This window comes from Pseudophryne corroboree, chromosome 2 (genome assembly GCF_028390025.1).
Source record: "Pseudophryne corroboree isolate aPseCor3 chromosome 2, aPseCor3.hap2, whole genome shotgun sequence".
In the NCBI taxonomy this organism is placed as follows: domain Eukaryota; kingdom Metazoa; phylum Chordata; class Amphibia; order Anura; family Myobatrachidae; genus Pseudophryne; species Pseudophryne corroboree.
In genome coordinates, this window is record NC_086445.1 from 199,756,178 (window position 1) to 199,781,764 (window position 25,587).

General features: G+C 46.0%; 1 protein-coding gene and 2 pseudogenes across 1 annotated transcript in view; 1 reads left to right on the top strand and 2 right to left on the bottom strand.

Moving 5' to 3' along the window:
- RAPGEF3 (Rap guanine nucleotide exchange factor 3) overlaps nt 1–25,587 on the bottom strand; it is a 369,364-nt gene that overhangs the window by 62,042 nt on the left and 281,735 nt on the right. Inside the window, exons 15-19 of the mRNA XM_063952220.1 lie at nt 11,219–11,255; nt 10,849–10,930; nt 8,323–8,469; nt 7,649–7,746; nt 7,330–7,455 (exon numbers count right to left, since the gene is read on the bottom strand). Coding sequence (XP_063808290.1) covers nt 7,330–7,455; nt 7,649–7,746; nt 8,323–8,469; nt 10,849–10,930; nt 11,219–11,255 — 490 coding nt within the window. The remainder of the gene's footprint in view (nt 1–7,329; nt 7,456–7,648; nt 7,747–8,322; nt 8,470–10,848; nt 10,931–11,218; nt 11,256–25,587) is intronic.
- LOC135053048 (5S ribosomal RNA) lies at nt 21,809–21,927 on the bottom strand (annotated as a pseudogene).
- LOC135053059 (5S ribosomal RNA) lies at nt 24,188–24,306 on the top strand (annotated as a pseudogene).

Below are 25,587 nucleotides of genomic sequence, written 5' to 3' on the forward strand. Positions count from 1 at the left end.
CAAAGTCAGAAAAATATCACGCTGCACGTTGCCATATATGCACTTCATGCGTGTGCACGCTGCATATTTAATCAAAATAATGTATTTTATAAGTTAATATTCCCCTGAGTTCAACAGGTATCAGTGGGTCTCAAGATGGCTCTTTGACCTTAGAGATTCCCCAAACAATAGCTTTCATGTTGGGAGGGCTTCACATGTTCTTATGCATAGTTAAGCACAGGAATAGTAATTGAAGATTAATTGTATTCCGAATAAATTACACCTAAGAATAGTCAGTTTCTGTCCCGCAGACGGAATACAATAGCCTTTAATTACACTAAGCTTTGAGACTCAATAGAGGGCCAACACCTGTGTTTACGAATGGGGCTGGTTTTGTCTCCAGAAGAATGATTGCTGAGATGTCATTGTCTCAACTGAAAGTGGACATTGAGAATACCGAACAAAACCCAGAGACAGGGTTTGTTTTGTATTCGCCAAACAATAGCTTTCCACAAGACAGGAATGTGTTAGTCATCACACAACAACCAAGATCACATGCTCAGCTCACTGATACAGCTAGCCCACATGCTGTGAAAGACACACACTTCCTGTGGTTGACACCCCCCCACAGCTGGAATGCAGGTATGATATTTCCACTGGAAATCACAGGGCTCACTGACTCACTCAGAACCAAGCAAGCATCCAGAAGCATGGCTTGCTTATCACCAGGCTCCAAGCGAAAGGCTATGTATTGTATACTCATGGCTTAATGGCATAGAATAGTTTAAATATGTGTTTGTGGTAAAGTAGTTGTGAAATGATTGACATAGAATAGTTAGTTTGGAGATACAAATGGCTTAAGGTTAATGATGCTTGTGCAGTTGTGTGATTGTTGGGTGTTTGGGATGATTCCCTATGAAATCTGTAATGAATTGGAACAGTAGACAATCTGTAGCATAGCATCTCTGGTATACATTTATGGATGGTGATTTATAACAGATTATAGTAGTTTTACATGATACATCTTGCTGAAGGTTAGAAGTCAAAACATACTTCCTTCTGTTACTGTAGTCATGTGCTTGTAGCAATAGCAGGCTGATACTTGTGGGTACCTGGTTATTGAGATACTGTGTTGGCTTGAAATTGTGAAAGGTGAGTTAGGTGGTTTGGAATTGTAAAATCAGCACATATGCATTGTGTTGAGGCTTGGACATTTTGGAATATAGTGGAGTCTTGTGTCTTCTGCTATGTGATTGTGGTGTAGCAGAGAGTGCCATGTGTTTGGACTTGCAAATCTAAAATGGCTGCTAGCATTCCCTTTTAAATCATATGTTACAGACTTTGGAATCATGGGAGTTTTTCCCAAAATGGAGTCTAGCTTCTGTCCCATGCGGTATTGTAGGGACCATTGTGTTGTTGCTGGGTGTTGTGTATATAGGGACAGCCAGCCTGGGTGAGCTCAATTTTTCTCTCCACAAAGGGTCTCAGCATTGACTAACTGCGCAGCGATTGTTTCTCACATGTGTAAATTCTCTGCAGACATATTGTCTCTTATTTTATGTTATAAGCCATTCTCTCTTATAACATACCTTTTGCGCCAATTGCGTACTGTGTCTCTTAACCTTTTAAAGTGTTTTAAATAGGATAAACATATAGGCTTTGTCACACTGCATTGGAGGCACCTCTGGCTCTTGATCTGTACCTTATAGTCCGAAAGGACTGAGTAGACGGCCCCGGGTAGGAACGCCTAGCTGGTGGGGCCCCAGAGGGGAAAAACATAGATTTTCCTGCTGTAACCTTAGAAATCCACGTATCCAACGCAATCCCAAATAGCAACTCCCCTAATAAATTAAGAGACTCTGCACTGCGCTTGGAATCAGCGTCCACTACCACAAAGCTCTGCACGCCGACACTGCCATAGCAGTAGTCCTAGCGTTAATATCGCCTATTTCCTTGAGAGAATCACACAGGACATGTGCAGTGTTTTGAATGTGTTTTATGAGAGTCACCGCAGTGACCAGGGACATATCCCCCACAAGGCCCTCTTGAATTTGAGTCGCCCATGTATGAATAGCGTGTGTCATCCAGCAACCCGCAATCACAGGTCTTTGTGATACGCCAGCCGCTGTGTAAATAGACTTTAGTGTAGTCTCTGTCTTCCTATCCCCAGGGTCCTTTAATGTAAAGTAGCCCGGAGCTGGTAGCACCACCTTTTTTGATAGGCGAGAGATACGTCTGCAGCGGGGGGTTCTTCCCAATTTTTCCTACCTTCTGGGGCAAATGGGAAAGTGTGCAAAAACCGTTTAGTCACCTGATATTTTTTATCAGGATTTTTGCAAGTTTGCTTAAACATGTCATCTAGTTCCTGAGAATCAGGGAAAGTGACACTGATTTTTTTCTGTGCTAAGAAAAATGACTGCGGTGCTGCAGCGTCTTCCAAAGGGATTTTTAACACATCCCTGATAGCAAGTATGAGGGGCTCAATACACTGTGAAGACGGTGAATCCTCTGTAGTAGGATCTATTTCCTCCCCCTCCTGTACTTCTTCCTGAGATTCTGAGAGTAAATCAGGAAGCCCACGTTTATGTTGCCCTGAACTTGGGAGGGGGGGGGGGGGGGGGGCTGTTTTTCATCTGCCCTTGCAGCCAGGTCTGCTACAGCCTGCTGCAGTTTTTGAGTTGTTGTGTCTTTTGATTATTAGCAGTGAGCTGGGATGACATTTCTGCCATCATAGTTTTTATGGCACCAAGCCAGGATGGCTCCTGACCCTCAACCCCCCAGCCTCCTCACTAATTTGGGAGGACTGACTGCATTGTTCACATGAGAGGGAACCACCAGTAGAGGGAGAGAATCTGGTGTGACTAAAGGGGGGTACTCACGGAGCAATAATCTAAGCAATCTGACTAGATTGCTTAGATTTTAAGCATGATCGCTCCGTGTGTTTCCCCCACAGCGATAGCGATGCACAGCCCCGCGCATCGCTATCGCCGGTGCTAGATCTAGCAGCCAATCTAGCAGGTCGCTAATTTCATCTGCTGAGTGAAATGAGCCCCCCCCCCCCGTCTCCCCCCACACGCTCAGCACACATCGCGCTGTGCTGAGCGGTGGGAGAGATGTGTGCTGAGCGATTCGCTCAGCACACATCTCTCCCACATCAGCCCGTGAATACGGGCCTATACACTACATAATTGGTGTTTGACCATGTTTACAGTAGACAACACACACACACAAGTATTACAATAGCAAGCCTGCCCTTACTGTATGTGAGAAGGAGACACAGAATGAGAGAAGGACAGCACACCCAAGCCTGTCAGACTCAGTAAGCCTGCAGGCTGTATATATATCACGGTGAAACACCAGAGATTTTGTCCTTTTTCAGGACACTAATTGTGTACAATAGTGGCTCTCCCCCTTATTTACACCCATTGGCGTAAGTTCATCCCAGTTGCCCAGAGGCAAGATAAATATTGGTACCCCCCCCCTAATTTTACATAAATGTATGTATGTGAGCGTATATATATATATATATATATATATATATGTAAGTGTGTGTGCGTGTGCGTGTGTGTGTGTGTGTGTGTGTGTATGTGTGTATGGAGTGTCCTGAAAAAAAAATGTATATACTCTATATACATTTCATTGGGGTATATGCAATAGCGGGCGAATTCGCGGCAATTATCGCCGTTTTTTCAATTCGACCAAATTCGCCAGGTGAATTCCGGAAGGTGGCTTCCGAAATTCACCATATGCAATGAAAAACGGATTCGCCAGAGTCGCGGGCGAAAATCGGCCGATTTGGCGGATTTTGCCGCGATTTTAAAAAACGGGAAAAAACGGGGAAAAACCCGAAAAAAAAATGGCGTGGGGTCCCCCCTCCAAAGCATAACCAACCTCGGGCTCATCGAGCTGGTCCTGGTTCTAAAAATGCAGGGGAAAAATCGGCCAGGGATCCCCCGTATTTTTAAAACCAGCACCGGGCTCTGCGCCTGATGCTGGTGCCAAAAATACGGGGGACAAAAAGAGTAGGGGTCCCCCGTATTTTTAACACCAGCATCGGGCTCCACTAGCTGGACAGATAATGCCACAGCCGGGGGTCACTTTTATGCCGTGCCCTGCGGCCGTGGCATCAAATATCCAACTAGTCACCCCTGGCCGGGGTACCCTGGGGGAGTGGGGACCCCTTCAATCAAGGGGTCCCCCCCCCCCAGCCACCCAAGGGCCAGGGGTGAAGCCCGAGGCTGTCCCCCCCCATCCAATGGGCTGCGGATGGGGGGGCTGATAGCCTTTGTGATAAAAAAAAAGATATTGTTTTTTCCATTAGTACTACAAGTCCCAGCAAGCCTCCCCCGCAAGCTGGTACTTGGAGAACCACAAGTACCAGCATGCGGGAGAAAAACGGGCCCGCTGGTACCTGTAGTACTACTGGGAAAAAAATACCCAAATAAAAACAGGACACACACACCTTGATAGTAAAACTTTATTTCATACGCCGACACACACATACTTACCTGTGTTGACACGCCGACTGCAACGATCTCCGACGATCCGAGGGTACCTGTCAAAAAATTATACTCACCTTCCAGCGTCCAGAGGTCCAGGTCCAGAGGTAAATCCACGTACTTTGTAAAAAAACAAACCGAACACGATCCACCGGACTAATGAAAGGGGTCCAATGTTTTCACATTAGACTCCTTTCCCCGAATGCCGGGACATCACGTGACTCCTGTCACTGATGTCCCTTCAGCCAATCAGGAAGCGCTACTGCCGTGGCGCTCACCTGATTGGCTGGACGCCGTCTGTACTCTGACAGCGCCTCGCAAAGCCGCTCCATTACTTTCAATGGTGGGAACTTTGCGGCTAGCGGTGGGGTCACCCGCCGGTCAGCCGCTGACCGGCGGGTGACCTCACCGCTAGCCGCTAAGTTCCCACCATTGAATATAATGGAGGGAGCTGTGCGATGCGCTGTCACAGCGATCAGCCAATCAGGTGAGCGCAACTGATTGGCTTAGAGACCTGTCAGTGACAGCTGTCACTGACAGGTCTCATTCGTGGAAAGGTGTCCCATGTGTCAGCATGGGACCCCTTTCAGTCCGTTCTGGAGCGGGTATTTGCGTTTTCTTTTTTTGCCAAGTACGTGGATTTATCTCTGGACCCTGAGGTGAGTATATTGAACTTTGCTTTTCAGGTATCCGTGGATTCTACATGGAGAAGAGGACCGATGTCGGCGTGTGAACACAGGTAAGTATGTGTGTGTCGGTAGTGTGAAATAAAGTTTTACTGTCGACGGTGTGTGTGTCCTGTTTTTATTTGGGTATTTTTTTCCCAGTAGTACTACAGGTACCAGCGGGCCCGCTTTTCTCCCGCATGCTGGTACTTGTGGTTCTCCAAGTACCAGCTTGCGGGGGAGGCTTGCTGGGACTTGTAGTACTAATGGAAAAAACAATATCTTTTTTTTTATCACAAAGGCTATCAGCCCCCCCATCCGCAGCCCATTGGATGGGGGGGGGGGCAGCCTCGGGCTTCACCCCTGGCCCTTGGGTGGCTGGGGGGGGGACCCCTTGATTGAAGGGGTCCCCACTCCCCCAGGGTACCCCGGCCAGGGGTGACTAGTTGGATATTTGATGCCATGGCCGCAGGGCACGGCATAAAAGTGACCCCCGGCTGTGGCATTATCTGTCCAGCTAGTGGAGCCCGATGCTGGTGTTAAAAATATGGGGGACCCCTACTCTTTTTGTCCCCCGTATTTTTGGCACCAGCACCAGGCGCAGAGCCCGGTGCTGGTTTTAAAAATACGGGGGATCCCCTGTCAATTTTTTCCCCGCATTTTTAGAACCAGGACCAGCTCAATGAGCCCGAGGCTGGTTATGCTTTGGAGGGGGGACCCCACGCCATTTTTTTTTCTGATTTTACCGTTCCAGCAATAAAAAAAAAAAAAAAAAAAAAAATAATATTTAAAAAAATATATAAATAATATTTGTGCCTCCCCCCCCCAAAAAAAAAGTACCTAATCCCTTCTAATATAAATAGATCTGCTATTCCCAAAAAAAAAAACACCAAAAAAAACATGTTTAAAATTTTTTTATTTGTTTTCACCCTCCAAAGTGTGGCGGATTGAAAATGACGAATTTGCTGTCTAAAAGCACTGCTGTCGAATTTCCAAACTTGAATTGAATATGCTTTGGTCGAATTGCAGCACTTGTATCATTGCAGAAAAGTCGAATTTGCAAAAAGTCGAATTTCAAAAAGTCGAATTTTGAAAGTCCGTTTTTTGGTCGGAAAGCACTGCATTGCATAGGCGAATTTTTTTTTTTGGTCGAAAATGACCCGAAATTCGCCAATTTCGGGAATTCGACCACAATTGCATATACCCCATTGTCTTTTATTTTAAATCACACATTTCTTAGCAGTCATACACAGGATTAGAACCCATGACCTGTCACACTGACAGCAGACACTTTACTGACGGAGCTATTTGCTGCTGTACAAGAAGTATGAGAATTCTAACTATGTGAAGTTACGTGTAAGTGTCAGATAAGTAACTTCATATACTGTAGAATTCTCATATTTCCTATACAGGAGCAAACAGCTTCATCAGTAAGGTGTCCGCTTCCAGTGTTATACGTCGTGGTTTCTAATCCTTGGTATGACACTTGTAAAATGTGTATCTACAGTATAATAAAAAGGGTGTGATTTGTAAGGTTGAGGGACCAGTGAGGAAGTTGGCCACTGAAGAGATACTGTAGCAACAGCTATCAATTAACTTAATTCAATGGTGTCACAGAATGAGAGGATAAGTGCCCCCCTTCAGAGCAGGAGCCCGGGGGCAGATGTCTCCGTTGCCTCCCAGAGTTACGCCTCTGTTTACACCCCTGTACCAGTTTCCTGAGTATCCTTGAGTGTCTGGAGGAGCTGTGTGTCCCTGCTGCTGCAGCTGTAAGCAGAGGAAAGCCCAAAACGCCACTGGTCCCGCTCTGAGGAAGCTCTGCCCCCTGTAATGGCGCCGGAGCTATATAGTTATTTATACTGGCAATGTCTCCCAACAAGTGTAAAACATCACATAAATGCCTGTCCTTAAACTAAACTAGTTACCAGCCCGTCAAAATGCTGGAACAACATAACAGTAATGTCAGCGGCAGTGCGCACCAGAGCGAAATGCCACCGGCGCGCGAAACACTTGAATTCCCCCCACAGAGGTGAGGAAGAGTGTTAGCCTTTTATTATATAGGATAAACAGAAAAGTCTACGGTAAAGCAAGTTAGTCTCAGCAATTAAGTGTGGACCGAACATTCACACACGTGACTGAAATGAAAACATTCCAATAACATGTAAATAACTCTGGCAGTGCAGTACCTGGTGGATGCTGGTAAACAGGTTCCAGTCATGTTCTGTCATATGATTTGCAAGGTCTTTCGAGCTGATGAGAGCCAGGATATCGTAACTGCTGGTGCTTGGTCCCATTTGCTCAGGAAGAGGAGACTTACAGAAACACAAAGCAAAAGTGATTCACAAGTTAGCTTGTGTATAAATAAAGGTAAATCTACCTATGAAAGCAGTCTGCGTGTGTGTTCCTTGGTCAATTCGACTGCATTTAGCCTGGAATTCAGCCAATCACCAGTGTGTTAATTTGTAATACAGTGCTGGAGGAAAATCATCATTTGCTGGTACTCACCAGAGTGGACAGCTCATGGGCACCGCAGATGAAAAGTCTTTCATTGACTCCCAGAGAAGTGAAGACGCCGATGTCCTCATGTTTCAGACATACTTGCTCTGCCGCAGAGAAAAGAAACACTGTATTGGTAAATTCAGAGTTGTGCAGTGTCCACTTATTCTTACATTTGTCATGATAGTGATGGGGCATCTGGGCTGAATTAATTACATGTGGCTCTTCTGTGTGTTTACAGCTTTGCCTTATATTTTGTGAAATGCGTTGCTCCACCACAATGGAAAACTAGAAGGCACAAGATGTGACCCATTCAGTGTATAGGACAGCTCGGATTTGGTGCAAATAAATAAGGTTGCAGATTTTAACAAGGCTGTAATTGTATTTATAGAGATGACACATCTACAGTATATAATCATTTCCTAAGGTGTGTCCTGACTCCAACATGGCACAATGGCTCCCACTGCTAGGGAGATGGAACAGAGTTAGCCAAAGAGGAACAGGGTAAGTATGAGGGGGGGAGGGACAGGTCGTAGCGGGGTGTGTGTGTGGATGGGGGGCGGAGACGAGCAGTAGTCAGAGTGAAAGCAGAACAGAGGATAGAGAGGGGATGAGGCAGAATGAAGTGACCTGGCATGTGCTGGGTGCCTTTACTAGTAGGCTATATAATTACTTTCACTCACCTCCATTTGAGTTCACTTTAACCAAGACTTTGTCTCTGTCACGGCCATTCTTAGTGGCTAGGGACAATATCACTTCTTGGACAGGGGCATTTACCGCAAATGTAGTGGTCATACAGGAATGGTCTGGTAAATATATATCATAAGGCACTAAAAGTAGACAATAGATTCAAGAAAAAAAATATATTAGTAAAGAAGAATATTAGCTTAACAGAATGATAAGGAATAGGATCCTACAATGGTTTTATGACACTTAGCTAAATGAAAGTATGCGGTGGGATGATGAACTACATCTATTGTAACGAAGAATGGAAATGTACCAAATCTGCCCCTCTCTATATAACCCATCAATGAAGCACTAAAGCAGTGGTTCTCAGTCTATGGGGCACTGAGGATTTAAGAGCATCATGAATAGAAGAGTCACAAAAAAAAAAGATGAAAGAATACTAGTAAATAGTGCAAATGATTGTGGACGTTTCATATAGCAAATGAAAAAAACTGCATGCACAAATTTGTGTGCACGGATTTGTATACCTAAACTCTCCAATGGTCACAAACATTGTCATTCGGCATTTACAAAAAAAATTGTATTTGAGGCATCGCAAAGCGCCACTGTGCCCCCCTGTCAGGAGCAGATCAGAACACTTCCCCCCCCCCCCAACACACGGGGTCATTCCGAGTTGATTCCTCGCTAGCTAGTCGCCGCCTATAGGGGAGTGTATTTTTGCTTTGTAAGCATGCGATTGCATATGCAGGCGAGCACTACAAAAAAAGTTTTGTGCAGTTTCTGAGTAGCTCAGAACTTGCTCAGCAGCCGCGATCACTTCAGCCTGTTCTTGCCCGGAACTGACGTCAGACACCCTCCCTGCAAACACTTGAACACGCCTGCGTTTTTACAAACTCCCAGAAATTGGTCAGTTGAGACCCACAAATGCCCTCTTCCTGTTAATCTCCTTGCGATCGGCTGTGCGAATGGATTCTTCGTTAAATCCATCGCACAGCAACGATCCGCTTTGTACCCGTACGACGCGCTTACGCATTGCGGTGCATATGCGCAGTAGTGACCTGATCGCAGTGAAAAATCCTAGTGTACAATCAGGTCGGATTGACCCCACAGGCAGAGGAGACTAAGGAGCCACAGAGCAGAAGCCTCCTTTACCCACCATAGTTTAGTACACAGCAGCATGTGCTGGGAGACACAGGCAGAAGCAGACAGGAAAGGCGGGGCAAGTTGCGGACCTAGGCCCCCATCAGGCCCCTCTGTCAGTCCCCGCTCTCCCCCTCTCTCGGCGCAGCGCGTTTTCAGCGCTGAATATATTCTCTTTCTCTATCCTGTGCACATGAAACCCCATAATCCTTTTTAACAGGGAGGTGGATTTACATTACATTCTCAATGCAGAGTTTGGTCCTCCAAAAACCATTAATACCGGTAGAGCTGCACTAGACCAGTGCTAAGTATACAAATACAGAAGGCAGCATTTCTGCTGCAACTTTGTGGTTACAGGCTGACCACTATTTCAATGTTATTCAAAATATGCTGTAGAGTGTTCATGGAAGCTAGGGCCCACAGTCCATGTCTTGCCCACCTGCTGGAGAGCCATGTACAAAAGAACAGCCTTGGATAAGACAAGGCAGCATATGATATCCCAGTACAGCATAATGACATAAGAACAGGGTATTGGCATTATGGTATGTGGGCCAGGTGGCATTCAATTACTTTGCACCCCTTTGCCATTTTGGTTTTTCAAATCATATAAGATGCAGAAGATGCTAACTCACTCACTCACAAAGTCCCAGTAAAAATGCAGAACGTTGGCAATTATTACATGTAGGAATACTATCACTGCAATAAAGCCATTACTGCACTGACTAGAGGGTCTGGAATGACTTTAGAGAAAGATGACAGGACTTTTTACTGTACCCTTTGTTCCTCTGTACTCTGATCTGCATTGATGTAAAGTTCCATATAATTATACATGGGTAGTTTCCAATTCTTTCATCATCATTGTTGAGCATATTTAATTTATAACTGGCTAAATTCTTAGTTTTTTTAATTGGTCTTTCTGCTTTCTTCAGGCACCTAAGGAAACACACTTACACAGATGTGTAAAGCAGTGTTCTGTAGCGGTAGCGTGGTATACTGCATGCCTTCGCACCAGCCGCTGGCCCCACTATAGTCAATGGATAGCGGGAGCATGTGTATGCTGCTGACCCGCGATGCCGCAAATCGCTTGCTGCATTGTGTACCAAGAATATAAAAGGACACATCTTTATTTATTTATTAACAGTTTCTTATATAGCGCAGCAAATTCCGTTGCGCTTTACAACTGGACACAATTAGAAGACAAAACTGGGTAAAAACAAACAGTCATAGTGGTAGGACTGTATATTACTTGGAAAGGAAAAATAATAGTATTTCAAAGCAAAGTACATTTCCTAAGTCCGATAGATTTGTTATGAGCTGAATGATCATACATTATTTGAATGTCTATAATAGTTATTTTGATAAAGCATATTTGTCTACTGTACCTTTCTTGTGGGCTCGAATCGTGTACGAGTTGCTAGACTGATCCTCATCTAGACTGGAGAGAAGGTTCCCACAGTTGTAACCCTATTAACAGAAAATAGAACCTGCATTAAGTGCTGACTGCTCAGCAAGTGGTACACATTTCAGGTCAGCATTGCTCTTTATCCAGGTTCCACATAGGGATGATGTCTTACCATGAATTAAACATGGTGCAAATGTAGAACGAATACTTTAATCTTTAAAAAAATAATTGCTTTAGGATTATTTATGTACCAGTTGGCCTTATTGCAGTTACTACTGTATAAAGTTATTTGTCTTAGTTAAACATGTGTAAACCATGTATTTCTCACCATATGTATGAAAGTTACATACCTTTATTTGTGGGGAGTTTCCACTACAGTTCTCCATTCTATAAAGACATCAAGAACATAGTTTCCACATTAAAAAAATAAGATTTTACTTACCGATAAATCTATTTCTCATAGTCCGTAGTGGATGCTGGGGACTCCGTCAGGACAATGGGGAATAGCGGCTCCGCAGGAGACAGGGCACAAAAGCAAGCTTTTAGGATCACATGGTGTGTACTGGCTCCTCCCCCTATGACCCTCCTCCAAGCCTCAGTTAGGTACTGTGCCCGGACGAGCGTACACAATAAGGAAGGATCTTGAATCCCGGGTAAGACTCATACCAGCCACACCAATCACACCGTACAACTTGTGATTTGAACCCAGTTAACAGTATGATAACAATGAAGTAGCCTCTAAAAAAGATGGCTCACAACAATAATAACCCGATTTTTTTGTAACAATAACTATGTACAAGTAATGCAGACAATCCGCACTTGGGATGGGCGCCCAGCATCCACTACGGACTATGAGAAATAGATTTATCGGTAAGTAAAATCTTATTTTCTCTAACGTCCTAGTGGATGCTGGGGACTCCGTCAGGACCATGGGGATTATACCAAAGCTCCCAAACGGGCGGGAGAGTGCAGATGACTCTGCAGCACCGAATGAGAGAACTCCAGGTCCTCCTCAGCCAGGGTATCAAATTTGTAGAATTTAGCAAACGTGTTTGCCCCTGACCAAGTAGCTGCTCGGCAAAGTTGTAAAGCCGAGACCCCTCGGGCAGCCGCCCAAGATGAGCCCACCTTCCTTGTGGAATGGGCATTTACAGATTTTGGCTGTGGCAGGCCTGCCACAGAATGTGCAAGCTGAATTGTACTACAAATCCAACGAGCAATAGTCTGCTTAGAAGCAGGAGCACCCAGCTTTTTGGGTGCCTACAATATAAACAGCAAGTCAGACTTTCTGACTCCAGCCGTCCTGGAATTATATATATATATATATATATTTTCAGGGCCCTGACAACGTCTAGCAACCTGGAGTCCTCCAAGTCCCTAGTAGCCGCAGGCACCACAATAGGTTGTTTCAGGTGAAACGCTGACACCACCTTAGGAAGAAACTGGGGACGAGTCCGCAGTTCTGCCCTGTCCGAATGGAAAATCAAATATGGGCTTTTGTAAGACAAAGCCGCCAATTTTGACAATCGCCTGGCCGAGGCCAGGGCCAACAGCATGGTCACTTTCCATGTGAGATATTTCAAATCCACAGATTTGAGTGGTTCAAACCAATATGATTTGAGGAATCCCAACACTACGTTGAGATCCCACGGTGCCACTGGAGGCACACAAGGGCTGTATATGCAATACTCCCTTGACAAACGTCTGGACTTCAGGAACTGAAGCCAATTCTTTCTGGAAGAAAATCTATAGGGCCGAAACTTGAACCTTAATGGACCCCAATTTGAGGCTCATAGACACTCCTGTTTGCAGGAAGTGCAGAAATCGACCTAGTTGAATTTTTTTTCGTGGGGCCTTCCTGGCCTCACCCACGCAACATATTTTTACCACATGTGGTGATAACGTTGTGCGGTCACTTCCTTCCTGGCTTTGACCAGGGTAGGTATGACCTCTTCCGGAATGCCTTTTCCCTTAGGATCCGGCGTTCAAACCGCCATGCCGTCAAACGCAGTCGCGGTAAGTCTTGGAACAGACAAGGTCCCTGCTGGAGCAGGTCCTTTCTTAAAGTCCGATGCCACGGTTCCTCTTGGAACAGACATGGTACTTGCTGAAAGCAAATCCCTTCTTAGCTCCCGAGGCCATTATTCCTCTGTGAGCATCTCTTGAAGTTCCGGTTACCAAGTCCCTCTTGGCCAATCCGGAGCCACGAGTATAGTTCTTACTCCTCTATGTCTTATAATTCTCAATACCTTGGTTATGAGAAGCAGAGGAGGGAACACATACACCGACTGTTACACCCACGGTGTTACCAGGACGTCCACAGCTATCGCCTGAAGGTCTCGTGACCTGGCGCAATACCTGTCCCATTTTTTGTTCGGGCGGGACGCCATCATGTCCACCTTTGGTCTTTCCCAACGGTTCACAATCATGCGGAAAACTTCCCGATGAAGTTCCCACTCTCCCGGGTGGAGGTCGTGCCTGCTGAGGAAGTCTGCTTCCCAGTCGTCCACTCCCGGAATGAACACTGCTGACAGTGCTATCACATGATTTTCCGCCTAGCGAAAAATCCTTGCAGTTTTGCCACTGCCCTCCTGCTTCTTGTGCCGCCCTTTCTGTTTACGTGGGCGACTGCCGTGATGTTATCCCACTGGATCAATACCGGCTGACCTTGAAGCAGAGGTCTTGCTAAGCTTAGAGCATTATAAATTTGCTCTTAGCTCCAGTATATTTATGTGGAGAGAATTCTCCAGACTTGATCACACTCCTTGTGTGACTGCTCCCCAGCCTCTCAGGCTGGCCTCCGTGGTCACGAGCATCCAATCCTGAATGCCGAATCTGCGGCCCTCTAGAAGATGAGCACTCTGTAATCACCACAGGAGAGACACCCTTGTCCTTGGATATAGGGTTATCCGCTGATGCATCTGAAGATGCGATCCGGACCATTTGTCCAGCAGATCCCACTGAAGAGTTCTTGCGTGAAATCTGCCGAATGGAAGCGCTTCGTAATAAGCCACCATTTTTACCAGGACTCTTGTGCAATGATGCACTGACACTTTTCCTGGTTTTAGGAGGATCCCGATTAGCTCGGATAACTCCCTGGCTTTCTCCTCTGGGAGAAACACCTTTTCCTGGACTGTGTCCAGAATCATCCCTAGGACCAGCAGACGTGTCGTCGGAACAACTGTGGTTTTGGAATATTTAGAATCCACCCGTGCTGTCGTAGAACTACTTGAGATAGTGCTACTCCGACCTCCAACTGTTCTCTGGACCTTGTTCTTATCAGGAGGTCGTCCATTTTCTTTGAAGACGAATCCTCCTTTCGGTCATTACCTTGGTAAGGACCCGGGGTGCCTTGGACCATCTAACGGCATCGTCTTGAAACTGATAGTGACAGTTCTGTACCACGAACCTGAGGTACCCTTGGTGAGAAAAGGCAAATTTTGGGACATGGAGGTAAGCATCCCTGATGTCCCGGGACACCATATAGTCCCCTTGTTCTTTGCTATCACTGCTCTGAGTGACTCCATCTGGATTTGAACCCTTGTAAGTGTTCAAATTTTTCAGATTTAGAATAGGTCTCACCTAGCCTTCAGTACCACCATATAGTGTGGAGTAATACCCCTTTCCTTGTTGTCGGAGGGGTAATTTTATTATCACCTGCTGGGAATACAGCTTGTGAATTGTTTTCAATACTGCCTCCCTGTCGGAGGGAGACATTGGTACAGCAGACTACAGGAACCTGCGAGGGGGGAAAACTCTCGACATTCCAATCTGTACCCCTTGGATACTACTTGTAGGATCCAGGGGTCCTGTACGGTCCCAGCGTCATGCTGAGAACTTGGTAGAAGCGGTGGAGGGCTTCTGTTCCTGGGAATGGGCTGCCTGCTGCAGTCTTCTTCCCTTTCCTCTATCCCTGGGCAGATATGACTCTTATAGGGACGAAAGGACTGAGGCTGAAAAGACGGTGTCTTTTTCTGCAGAGATGTGACTTAGGGTAAAAAACGGTGGATTTTCCAGCAGTTGCCCTGACCACCAGGTCCCATGGACCGACCCCAAATAACTCCTCCCCTTTATACGGCAATACATCTTTGTGCCGTTTGGAATCTGCATCACCTGACCACTGTCGTGTCCATAAACATCTTCTTGTAGATATGGACATCGCATTTACTCTTGATGCCAGAGTGCAAATATCCCTCTGCGCATCTCGCATATATAGAAATGCATCCTTTAAATGCTCTATAGTCAATAAAATACTGTCCCTGTCAAAGGTATCAATATTTTTAGTCAGGGAATCCGACCAAGCCACCTCAGCTCTGCACATCCAGGCTGAGGCGATCGCTGGTCGCAGTATAACACCAGCATGTGTGTGTATACTTTTTAGGATATTTTTCAGCCTCCTATCAGCTGGCTCCTTAAGTACGGCCCTATCCGTAGATGGTACCGCCACTTGTTCTGATAAGCGTGTGAGCGCCTTATCCACCCTGAGGGGTGTTTCCCACCGCGCCTTAACTTCTGGCGGGAAAGGGTATACCGCCAATAATTTTCTATCGGGGGAAACCCACGCATCATCACACACTTCATTTAATTTATCTGATTCAGGAAAAACTACAGGTAGTTTTTTCACCTCACACATAATACCCTTTTTTGTGGTACTTGGAGTATCAGAAATATGTAACACCTCCTTCATTGCCCTTAACGTGTGGCCCTAAAAGAAAATACGTTTGTTTCTTCACCGTCGACACTGAAATCAGTGTCCGTGTCTGGGTCTGTGTCGACCGACTGAGGTAAATGGGCATTTTACAGCCCCTGACGGTGTTTGAGACGCCTGGACAGATACTAATTTGTTCGCCGGCCCTCTCATGTCGTCAACCGGCTTGCAGCGTGTTGACATTGTCACGTAATTTCCATAAATAAGCCATCCATTCCGGTGTCGACTCCCTAGAGAGTGACATCACCATTACAGGCAATTTGCTCCGCCTCCTCACCAATATTTTCCTCATACATGTCGACACACACGTACCGACATACAGCACACACATAGGGAATGCTCTGATAGAGGACAGGACCCACTAGCCCTTTGGGGAGACAGAGGGAGAGTTTGCCAGCATACACCAAAACGCTATAATTATCCAGGGACAACCTTTATATAAGTGTTCCTCCCTTATAGCATTTTAATATATATACATATCGCCAAATCAGTGCCCCCCCTCTCTGTTTTAACCCTGTTTCTGTAGTGCAGTGCAAGGGAGAGCATGGGAGCCTTCCCACCAGCCTTTCTGTGAGGGAAAATGGCGCTGTGTGCTGAGGAGAATAGGCCCCGCCCCCTTTTCGGCGGGCTTCTTCTCCGGAGTTTTAGATATCTGGCAGGGGTTAAATACATCCATATAGCCTCAAGGGCTATATGTGATGTATTTTTCGCCATACAGGTATTATACATTGCTGCCCAGGGCGCCCCCCCCCAGCGCCCTGCACCCTCCGTGACCGCTGTGTGAAGTGTGCTGACAACAATGGCGCACAGCTGCAGTGCTGTGCGCTACCTGATGAAGACTGAGAGTCTTCTGCCGCCTGGTTCCGGACCTCTTCATCTTCAGCGTCTGCAAGGGGGGTCGGCGGCGCGGCTCCGGGACGAACCCCAGGGCGAGCCCTGTGTTCCGACTCCCTCTGGAGCTATGTCCAGTAGCCTAAGAATCCAATCCATCCTGCACGCAGGTGAGTTGAAAATCTCTCCCCTAAGTCCCTCGATGCAGTGAGCCTGTTGCCAGCAGGACTCACTGAAAATAAAGAACCTAAAAACTTTTTCTAAGTAACTCTTTAAGAGAGCCACCTAGATTGCACCCTTCTCGGCCGGGCACAAAAACCTAACTGAGGCTTGGAGGAGGGTCATAGGGGGAGGAGCCAGTACACACCATGTGATCCTAAAAGCTTGCTTTTGTGCCCTGTCTCCTGCGGAGCCGCTATTCCCCATGGTCCTGACGGAGTCCCCAGCATCCACTAGGACGTTAGAGAAAGAATGCAAATACATACAGTAATCTATCTAGGGCTGCTCACCATCCCAAATTACCAAATCTTCATGTCTGTCCCAGCTGACTAGGGCTTCTAGAGTAGACTGTAGTTTTATATCAATATGCATCTGCTATGAGGACGGGGAGCCGTGAAGAGCGCATCATATTTTTTCTAAAGTGGGTGTAACTCATACAAAGCTTCTGCTGTACAGCCATTAATAAACTGGTTACTTTTCATTACCCTACTCAGGGGGTGATTCAGAGCTGATCGTAGATGTGCTAAATTTAGCACAGCTACGATCATCCACACTGACATGTGGGGGGACGCCCAACACAGGGCTAGCCCGCCCCGCATGCCAGTCGCTGCCCTGTCACTGAAGTACAAAAGCATTGCACAGCGGCGATGCATTTGTACTTCAGGAGTAGCTCCCGGCCAGCGCAGCTTTTGTGCGCTGGCCGGGAGCTACTTATCGCTGCCAGGCTCACAGCAGCTGCGTGTGACATCACGCAGCCGCTGCCGCCTGCCCCCCGCACGGCCCGGTCATGCCTACGTTGGCCGGACCGCGCCCACAAAACTGACCCCTCCTGACCAGCGGCCGCCTCTGCCTGTCAATCTGCTGTCAGCCATGCGCCGGCGCACTGTAAAAAAATGTAAAAACACAAAACAACCAACATTTGGTGTTTGTGTCGACCTTTTACCCCTGTGGTCTTTTTTGACTGTAGACCTTTTGATTATGTCGACATCTTGATTGTCAACCTTTTGACCGTGTCAACCTTTTGCCTGTCGACCTTTTTTGTCGACCTAATGACTGTCTATCTTTTTAATGTCTATCTTCTGTATCACACCCCTGAAACAGATATAATGAGCTTATAGGTGTGGCAGCACCATTGGTGTAGCGCACAGTCCCCAGGACCCCACACAATGCATGTTTTGCAGGTCTCCTCACAGAATCACAAGTGAAATAATTAACTCCACCTTTGGACCTTTCAAAATGTGTCAGTGAGTAATTAATAGAGATGTGCACTTGAAATTTTTCGGGTTTTGTGTTTTGGTTTTGGGTTCGGTTCCGCGGCCGTATTTTGGGCTCGACCGCGTTTTGGCAAAACCTCACCGAATTTTTTTTGTCGGATTCGGGTGTGTTTTGGATTCGGGTGTTTTTTTCAAAAAACACTAAAAAACAGCTTAAATCATAGAATTTGGGGGTCATTTTGATCCCAAAGTATTATTAACCTCAAAAACCATAATTTCCACTCATTTTCAGTCTATTCTGAATACCTCACACCTCACAATATTATTTTTAGTCCTAAAATTTGCACCGAGGTCGCTGGATGACTAAGCTAAGCGACCCTAGTGGCCGACACAAACACCTGGCCCATCTTGGAGTGGCACTGCAGTGTCACGCAGGATGGCCCTTCCAAAAAACACTCCCCAAACAGCACATGACGCAAAGAAAAAAAAGAGGCGCAATGAGGTAGCTGTGTGAGTAAGATAAGCGACCCTAGTGGCCGACACAAACACCTGGCCCATCTAGGAGTGGCACTGCAGTGTCACGCAGGATGGCCCTTCCAAAAAACACTCCCCAAACAGCACATGACGCAAAGAAGAAAAAAAGAGGCGCAATGAGGTAGCTGTGTGAGTAAGCTAAGCGACCCTAGTGGCCGACACAAACACCTGGCCCATCTAGGAGTGGCACTGCAGTGTCACGCAGGATGGCCCTTCCAAAAAACACTCCCCAAACAGCACATGACGCAAAGAAGAAAAAAAGAGGCGCAATGAGGTAGCTGTGTGAGTAAGCTAAGCGACCCTAGTGGCCGACACAAACACCTGGCCCATCTAGGAGTGGCACTGCAGTATCACGCAGGATGGCCCTTCCAAAAAACACTCCCCAAACAGCACATGACGCAAAGAAGAAAAAAAGAGGCGCAATGAGGTAGCTGTGTGAGTAAGCTAAGCGACCCTAGTGGCCGACACAAACACCTGGCCCATCTAGGAGTGGCACTGCAGTGTCACGCAGGATGGCCCTTCCAAAAAACACTCCCCAAACAGCACATGACGCAAAGAAGAAAAAAAGAGGCGCAATGAGGTAGCTGTGTGAGTAAGCTAAGCGACCCTAGTGGCCGACACAAACACCTGGCCCATCTAGGAGTGGCACTGCAGTGTCACGCAGGATGGCCCTTCCAAAAAACACTCCCCAAACAGCACATGACGCAAATAAAAATGAAAGAAAAAAGAGGTGCAAGATGGAATTGTCCTTGGGCCCTCCCACCCACCCTTATGTTGTATAAACAGGACATGCACACTTTAACCAACCCATCATTTCAGTGACAGGGTCTGCCACACGACTGTGACTGAAATGACGGGTTGGTTTGGACCCCCACCGAAAAAGAAGCAATTAATCTCTCCTTGCACAAACTGGCTCTACAGAGGCAAGATGTCCACCTCATCATCATCCTCCGATATATCACCGTGTACATCCCGCTCCTCACAGATTATCAATTCGTCCCCACTGGAATCCACCATCTCAGCTCCCTGTGTACTTTGTGGAGGCAATTGCTGCTGGTCAATGTCTCCACGGAGGAATTGATTATAATTCATTTTAATGAACATCATCTTCTCCACATTTTCTGGAAGTAACCTCGTACGCCGATTGCTGACAAGGTGAGCGGCGGCACTAAACACTCTTTCGGAGTACACACTTGTGGGAGGGCAACTTAGGTAGAATAAAGCCAGTTTGTGCAAGGGCCTCCAAATTGCCTCTTTTTCCTGCCAGTATAAGTACGGACTGTCTGACGTGCCTACTTGGATGCGGTCACTCATATAATCCTCCACCATTCTTTCAATGGTGAGAGAATCATATGCAGTGACAGTAGACGACATGTCCGTAATCGTTGTCAGGTCCTTCAGTCCGGACCAGATGTCAGCATCAGCAGTCGCTCCAGACTGCCCTGCATCACCGCCAGCGGGTGGGCTCGGAATTCTGAGCCTTTTCCTCGCACCCCCAGTTGCGGGAGAATGTGAAGTGGGAGATGTTGACAGGTCGCGTTCCGCTTGACTTGACAATTTTGTCACCAGCAGGTCTTTGAACCCCAGCAGACTTGTGTGTGCCGGAAAGAGAGATCCAAGGTAGGTTTTAAATCTAGGATCGAGCACGGTGGCCAAAATGTAGTGCTCTGATTTCAACAGATTGACCACCCGTGAATCCTTGTTAAGCGAATTAAGGGCTCCATCCACAAGTCCCACATGCCTAGCGGAATCGCTCCCTTTTAGCTCCTCCTTCAATGCCTCCAGCTTCTTCTGCAAAAGCCTGATGAGGGGAATGACCTGACTCAGGCTGGCAGTGTCTGAACTGACTTCACGTGTGGCAAGTTCAAAAGGTTGCAGAACCTTGCACAACGTTGAAATCATTCTCCACTGCGCTTGAGACAGGTACATTCCACCTCCTATATCGTGCTCAATTGTATAGGCTTGAATGGCCTTTTGCTGCTCCTCCAACCTCTGAAGCATATATAGGGTTGAATTCCACCTCGTTACCACTTCTTGCTTCAGATGATGGCAGGGCAGGTTCAGGCGTTTTTGGTGGTGCTCCAGTCTTCTGTACGTGGTGCCTGTACGCCGAAAGTGTCCCGCAATTCTTCTGGCCACTGACAGCATCTCTTGCACGCCCCTGTCGTTTTTAAAAAAATTCTGCACCACCAAATTCAAGGTATGTGCAAAACATGGGACGTGCTGGAATTTGCCCATATTTAATGCACACACAATATTGCTGGCGTTGTCCGATGCCACAAATCCACAGGAGAGTCCAATTGGGGTAAGCCATTCCGCGATGATCTTCCTCAGTTGCCGTAAGAGGTTTTCAGCTGTGTGCGTATTCTGGAAACCGGTGATACAAAGCGTAGCCTGCCTAGGAAAGAGTTGGCGTTTGCGAGATGCTGCTACTGGTGCCGCCACTGCTGTTCTTGCGGCGGGAGTCCATACATCTACCCAGTGGGCTGTCACAGTCATATAGTCCTGACCCTGCCCTGCTCCACTTGTCCACATGTCCGTGGTTAAGTGGACATTGGGTACAACTGCATTTTTTAGGACACTGGTGAGTCTTTTTCTGACGTCCGTGTACATTCTCGGTATCGCCTGCCTAGAGAAGTGGAACCTAGATGGTATTTGGTAACGGGGGCACACTACCTCAAGAAATTGTCTAGTTCCCTGTGAACTAACGGCGGATACCGGACGCACGTCTAACACCAACATAGTTGTCAAGGCTTAGACTAGACAAAGGGCGATCGGGCACTGGTAAAGTAATACTGTTTTAATAATGTGGAACCAACATTTGGACAATAAAGCACTCCAAAATAGGAAAAAAGAAGAGAAGACTATGTCTTTTACTTCGATAAATAACGTTGTCCTGCTTGGTGGTGCGCCCAGAGCCAGAGAGTACATGTACTAGAAGGAAGGGAGAGAAAGAAGGCTCTTGTGTGGGCGCACTCTTGAAAGGAAAGGAAAATTCCTATGACATATAGGAAGAAATACTTAAAACATAACTTTTAATGTTTGTAATAAAAATACCCATATAAATGATCCATATCAAAGAGAAAATGTGATGATTAGAATTAATAAAATGTTCTGGTCTGTTTAATCACACTTGGTAATTGGAATGGTTGTAGACATGGATTGGTCTTACCCCCAATTCCCCTGACCAGCACAGAATATCTGTGTTAATAGAACCAGGGAGTGATCATAAGAGTTATTAAATAAGTAAAACCCACTTGGGCTACTTGATTCAAAATTGGTTAGTCTCCTGCATTCAAATGAGCTGGACTTTCTGACGTAAGCCACAAAAATTAGTATTAAGCCTCAAAAAGAAAAGGAGAAGGGGGGAAAAGGAGAATTAGTGGTGATGCTGCTGTTGGTATTGCAAACACATGTGGAGGGAAATGGTCCCAACTCTACAACACCGGGTATTCGCAGGAAGTCTCCTCTCCTGGTACTGACCCGGCCCAACGCTGTTTGGCTTCCAAGATCGGACGAGATCGGGCATTGGCAGCGTGGTATGATAGTAGAGAATTTTTTGGATTGCACCAATGAGAGTGCACCTATGTAGGAAACAGAAGAAAGAGGAAAAAAAGGGGAGACAGAAAGAAAGAACGAGAAAAGAAGAAATGAAAATAGTTTAGAGGAGAAAAGAAATGAATCAGTGTAGCGTAATTGATGGATCTGCTTTCTGCGTTAGACACAGCTCAACAATTCCCACTTGGGTGGTATTGTGTTCCGTGAATCGCAGATGAGAGTCCATGAAGTAATAGTGAAGTATGAGCAAGAGATATGAAAGATATGCTGGGTTGAACTGTCAAAAAATTAAGCATTAATTTAGAAAATCACATTGGTATTTAACGTGCATATTTAGGATAAAGTTTAGAAGTTCAAAGAGTATGCTGAGGCTCACGATGAGTAAGATAATTATCAGACAAAATACTGGCCTCTGCTTGAAAAAAGTATTTCTTAGTAGTATGAATACTTTAACAGATATTGATTTTGGAAAAATAAGGGAAGAAGAAAAGGGATGAAAAGACAATTTGGGCTGTATTTATTAGACAGTGGTGCTGTAGCAAAGAGCTATGTGTGTGCTGCATAAGTCCAAATGACATGGAATAACATGCAACAGATAAATATAAAGCGCATCAAGAGTTGCGGTCTGTGCAGAATATCCACAGAACGGCAGTGGAACTCTGATAGGAATACACAGATCTAAACATTTGCTGTATAATCAAGCATATTAATAGATGCTCTTAATGTGTTGTTGTCTGTGCACACTATATACAGAGCAGAGCACCAATAGGTCCAATCGGATGTGATGGAAGCTTAATGCCCATCAAAAGGTTGCCGTCTGTGCCAAGTATGCATAGGACAGCGGCAGGCTTGTAGTCAATAGCACTATCTGCCAAAAAATATATCTACGTATGCTACATGGCTGTTAGCATGCTGTCTAATGAAACATAAGTAGTAAATACGAAAGGGTGTGTTGCTGTCTGTGCAAGATGTGCACAGAACAGCTGTAGGCTTACGGTCACCAAAATTGGAGAAAGAAGGCAGGTTAGGGCAGTGTCATGTGCCCAGGCAGGAGCTGAGAAATCACTCCGTGTGTGGTCCCCTTCTCGGAAAACGCGTTTCGCCCTGACGGGCTTGTTCACTTCCGGAAGTGAACAAGCCCGTCAGGGCGAAACGCGTTTTCCGAGAAGGGGACCACACACGGAGTGATTTCTCAGCTCCTGCCTGGGCACATGACACTGCCCTAACCTGCCTTCTTTCTCCAATTTTGGTGACCGTAAGCCTACAGCTGTTCTGTGCACATCTTGCACAGACAGCAACACACCCTTTCGTATTTACTACTTATGTTTCATTAGACAGCATGCTAACAGCCATGTAGCATACGTAGATATATTTTTTGGCAGATAGTGCTATTGACTACAAGCCTGCCGCTGTCCTATGCATACTTGGCACAGACGGCAACCTTTTGATGGGCATTAAGCTTCCATCACATCCGATTGGACCTATTGGTGCTCTGCTCTGTATATAGTGTGCACAGACAACAACACATTAAGAGCATCTATTAATATGCTTGATTATACAGCAAATGTTTAGATCTGTGTATTCCTATCAGAGTTCCACTGCCGTTCTGTGGATATTCTGCACAGACCGCAACTCTTGATGCGCTTTATATTTATCTGTTGCATGTTATTCCATGTCATTTGGACTTATGCAGCACACACATAGCTCTTTGCTACAGCACCACTGTCTAATAAATACAGCCCAAATTGTCTTTTCATCCCTTTTCTTCTTCCCTTATTTTTCCAAAATCAATATCTGTTAAAGTATTCATACTACTAAGAAATACTTTTTTCAAGCAGAGGCCAGTATTTTGTCTGATAATTATCTTACTCATCGTGAGCCTCAGCATACTCTTTGAACTTCTAAACTTTATCCTAAATATGCACGTTAAATACCAATGTGATTTTCTAAATTAATGCTTAATTTTTTGACAGTTCAACCCAGCATATCTTTCATATCTCTTGCTCATACTTCACTATTACTTCATGGACTCTCATCTGCGATTCACGGAACACAATACCACCCAAGTGGGAATTGTTGAGCTGTGTCTAACGCAGAAAGCAGATCCATCAATTACGCTACACTGATTCATTTCTTTTCTCCTCTAAACTATTTTCATTTCTTCTTTTCTCGTTCTTTCTTTCTGTCTCCCCTTTTTTTCCTCTTTCTTCTGTTTCCTACATAGGTGCACTCTCATTGGTGCAATCCAAAAAATTCTCTACTATCATACCACGCTGCCAATGCCCGATCTCGTCCGATCTTGGAAGCCAAACAGCGTTGGGCCGGGTCAGTACCAGGAGAGGAGACTTCCTGCGAATACCCGGTGTTGTAGAGTTGGGACCATTTCCCTCCACATGTGTTTGCAATACCAACAGCAGCATCACCACTAATTCTCCTTTTCCCCCCTTCTCCTTTTCTTTTTGAGGCTTAATACTAATTTTTGTGGCTTACGTCAGAAAGTCCAGCTCATTTGAATGCAGGAGACTAACCAATTTTGAATCAAGTAGCCCAAGTGGGTTTTACTTATTTAATAACTCTTATGATCACTCCCTGGTTCTATTAACACAGATATTCTGTGCTGGTCAGGGGAATTGGGGGTAAGACCAATCCATGTCTACAACCATTCCAATTACCAAGTGTGATTAAACAGACCAGAACATTTTATTAATTCTAATCATCACATTTTCTCTTTGATATGGACCATTTATATGGGTATTTTTATTACAAACATTAAAAGTTATGTTTTAAGTATTTCTTCCTATATGTCATAGGAATTTTCCTTTCCTTTCAAGAGTGCGCCCACACAAGAGCCTTCTTTCTCTCCCTTCCTTCTAATAGTAGTCAAGGCCTCAGTTATCCGCTTTGCAACAGGATGACTGCTGTGATATTTCATCTTCCTCGCAAAGGACTGTTGGACAGTCAATTGCTTGGTGGAAGTAGTAAAAGTGGGCTTACGACTTCCCCTCTGGGATGACCATCGACTCCCAGCAGCAACAACAGCAGCGCCAGCAGCAGTAGGCGTTACACGCAAGGATGCATCGGAGGAATCCCAGGCAGGAGAGGACTCGTCAGAATTGCCAGTGACATGGCCTGCAGGACTATTGGCATTCCTGGGGAAGGAGGAAATTGACACTGAGGGAGTTGGTGGGGTGGTTTGCGTGAGCTTGGTTACAAGAGGAAGGGATTTACTGGTCAGTGGACTGCTTCCGCTGTCGCCCAAAGTTTTTGAACTTGTCACTGACTTATTATGAATGCGCTGCAGGTGACGTATAAGGGAGGATGTTCCGAGGTGGTTAACGTCCTTACCCCTACTTATTACAGCTTGACAAAGGCAACACACGGCTTGACAAATGTTGTCCGCATTTCTGGTGAAATACTTCCACACCGGAGAGCTGATTTTTTTGGTATTTTCACCAGGCATGTCAACGGCCATATTCCTCCCACGGACAACAGGTGTCTCCCCGGGTGCCTGACTTAAACAAACCACCTCACCATCAGAATCCTCCTTGTCAATTTCCTCCCCAGCGCCAGCAACACCCATATCCTCCTCATCCTGGTGTACTTCAACACTGACATCTTCAATCTGACTATCAGGAACTGGACTGCGGGTGCTCCT